This window comes from Nansenia antarctica (genome assembly GCF_963989245.1).
Source record: "Nansenia antarctica genome assembly, chromosome: 20".
Classification (NCBI taxonomy): Eukaryota; Metazoa; Chordata; class Actinopteri; order Argentiniformes; family Microstomatidae; genus Nansenia; species Nansenia antarctica.
Genome location: NC_137693.1, coordinates 17,065,361 through 17,067,860, shown reverse-complemented (window position 1 = coordinate 17,067,860; position 2,500 = coordinate 17,065,361). Strand labels below are relative to the sequence as shown.

The 2,500-nt window shown below is 42.4% G+C and overlaps 1 protein-coding gene across 1 annotated transcript in view; it reads right to left on the bottom strand.

Annotated features, from left to right (window-relative positions):
- LOC308174390 (sister chromatid cohesion protein PDS5 homolog B-like) overlaps nucleotides 1-2,500 on the bottom strand; it is a gene marked incomplete at both ends in the record, with an annotated part of 28,444 nt that overhangs the window by 4,014 nt on the left and 21,930 nt on the right. Inside the window, one exon of the mRNA XM_080549469.1 lies at nucleotides 364-504. Coding sequence (XP_080405595.1) covers nucleotides 364-504 — 141 coding nt within the window. The remainder of the gene's footprint in view (nucleotides 1-363; nucleotides 505-2,500) is intronic.

The window sequence follows — 2,500 nt, the reverse complement described above, 5'->3', positions numbered from 1 at the left end:
CTATCTACAGCTTCACACGACATTATTGAGTCGCCGTCTAATGATCACAAGGTTGGCAGATCGGCGGTTCGAGCCCCGGCTGGCCACATGTCGAAGTGTCCTTGGGAAAGACACTGAACCCCAAAATTGCTCCCAGTGAGCGGGCCGGCGCCTTGCATGGTAGCTTGCCGCCATTGGTGTGTGAAAGTGTGTGTGAATGGGTGAATGAGAGGCCGCTGTAAAGCGCTTTGGAGCAGCGAAAAAGGTGCTATATAAGTGCGGTCCATTTACCATGAATGTGAAAGGACTTATCTCGTCAACGTTTGCAGGAAAAGTGCTATACAAATAAAAGTTATTACTATTATTATTATTATCTCGTCCTACCAGTTCCTCCTCTTGGTCGCCTTCATCACCACCTCCTGCCAGGAGTTGGGCAGCGGGGGTGATGGGCAGGTCTCTCAGGGTGTCCTGCTGGTCCCGCTTCACCTCCCGACTCAGGACCTCTATCTCGTCCATCACCTTGGTCTGCAGCCGTGCGAGGTGGTCATAACGAGGAAGGGTTTGAGGATACAGTGATGTGTCAGTGATACTGTCATGGTTTTACCACACTAGTCTCAGCTACTATGAACACTGCTAAGGGAAGGGAATGGACCATGTCATCACTGTGGGCACTTGCTTTCTGAGCTTAATTGTAAAAGAGTAATATAACATTAATATTCATGGTCGACATCAACCGTAATTAGTCATCATGAAAGTGCTTTGGAGGACCAAGTCAGTGTTATAAACTGTAAAACGTATAGCTATATACAGGGGTGCACATAACTTTTTGGGGGCCAGTGCTCAGAGGAGCACCTAGGGATGCTGTTTGGTGCTCCCTGAGCTCGCGAGTCACGACCCGTCCCACAGGATGGATGAAAAAGGGATACATGGATAACGACATTTATTCATAAATAAAGATGAACGAACAAATGATTGTGTGCAAAACAAAATAAACAAATGCAAAATCAAATGACTGCTCTTTAAGCATGAAAGTCTGTCAGACTCCTTTAAACACAATGAAATCAACTGACATCTCTTTAAGCACTGCTCTGTACTGTAAACACTGAAATCAACTTTTCAACAAAAAGTTACAGCCTAAGCATTTATTTATGCTACAAGCTTAATCATCATCATCACTGCTCTCTTGACTGCTGTAAGTTATCACTGTCCTCAATTTCAACCATGGTAGAGGATGTTGTAGGCTATCACTTTAAATAGCTCATTATTTTGATTGTGCAACAAAGTCTTTTTTTTTCTTTTTCCTAATAGAATTCCCAACCATATTCCCTGGGTCAGGGGTCGAGGTGCGATAATGAAGCTGTAAAACAAACGTCTGAACGTTTGAAAGCTTCAGAGAAAAGAAACGTGAAGTCCCTTGGTGTTGTTTTTCCTTTTAGCGACGAGTCGTTCGGGACTGAATTTTCACGTGTCGGCGTGATAACTGTGATAACCGTGATAACCGTGATAACCGTGATACTAGCGATGTCCCGATCCCATTTTTTCACTACCGATACCGATACCTGGGCTTCAGGTATCTGCGATACCGATATCAATCCGATATTTGTATTTATTGTTTTACTCCTGAATAATAACAAATACTTCCCCAGTATATAGTCCACAACAACAGTTGGCTATTAAAGACTGCCAGCCTTTATTCAAGCAACAAAAACAGTACTCTGCAGTACTCAGTGACCAACTGGTTTAAAGTTAAAACTATTTAAACTGCAGCATTCAGCATTGTAAAAAAAAAAGAGTTACTGTCTGATTTCTAGTTTTAGTGCCTTCATGTTTTTATTCTATTTATCTTCTCTTACAAATGGCAAATCAATTATAGCACCCTTTTTAAAAGTGTAGCCTAGTGACGCTGCTGGTGAGACCAGAAACCAGTCCCAGAATCAAAGGGGTGTATGTAAAACAATATCTGCTTTTCGTTTTTTTCATAACAGGCAACTTGGAAGTTTTAAAGTACCACTCAATATAATATACAACAGTTTAACGATCACTAAATACTTAATCATAATCTGTGGGTTGGATTCACTGTTGCCAGAGGCTACCGGTAAGTGATACCTGGCTTGTAAACATAGTGTAGCAACCCTGTTCATTAATGTTCATTAATGCTTGAGTTCATGTTCATGTTCGCACTGTTACTGTGTTGTGTGCCAATGCACCCCTGTGATTGGTGGAGGTCACGGGGGGGGGGGGGGGCGGGTGCTGTGTGTGTTATTGAGACCGTTGGGAGAGAGAGCTCGGGTGAACTAAGAAAGTTGTGTATGAGATAGTTTACAATTAAACGCACAGATTACATGAGAGAAGCTATCTGTCATTATTTCAACCACTGTCCAAGTGGGGACGTTACAATACTTTCGTCTTAGCACGAAACGTTAGCCGCTAGCAGCGTTTTTAACAGTCACCATTCTTGAGCAAAACATTGATACAAACAAACATTCAAATACTCGTGTCGCCTTGAATTTTTTTTCCGATT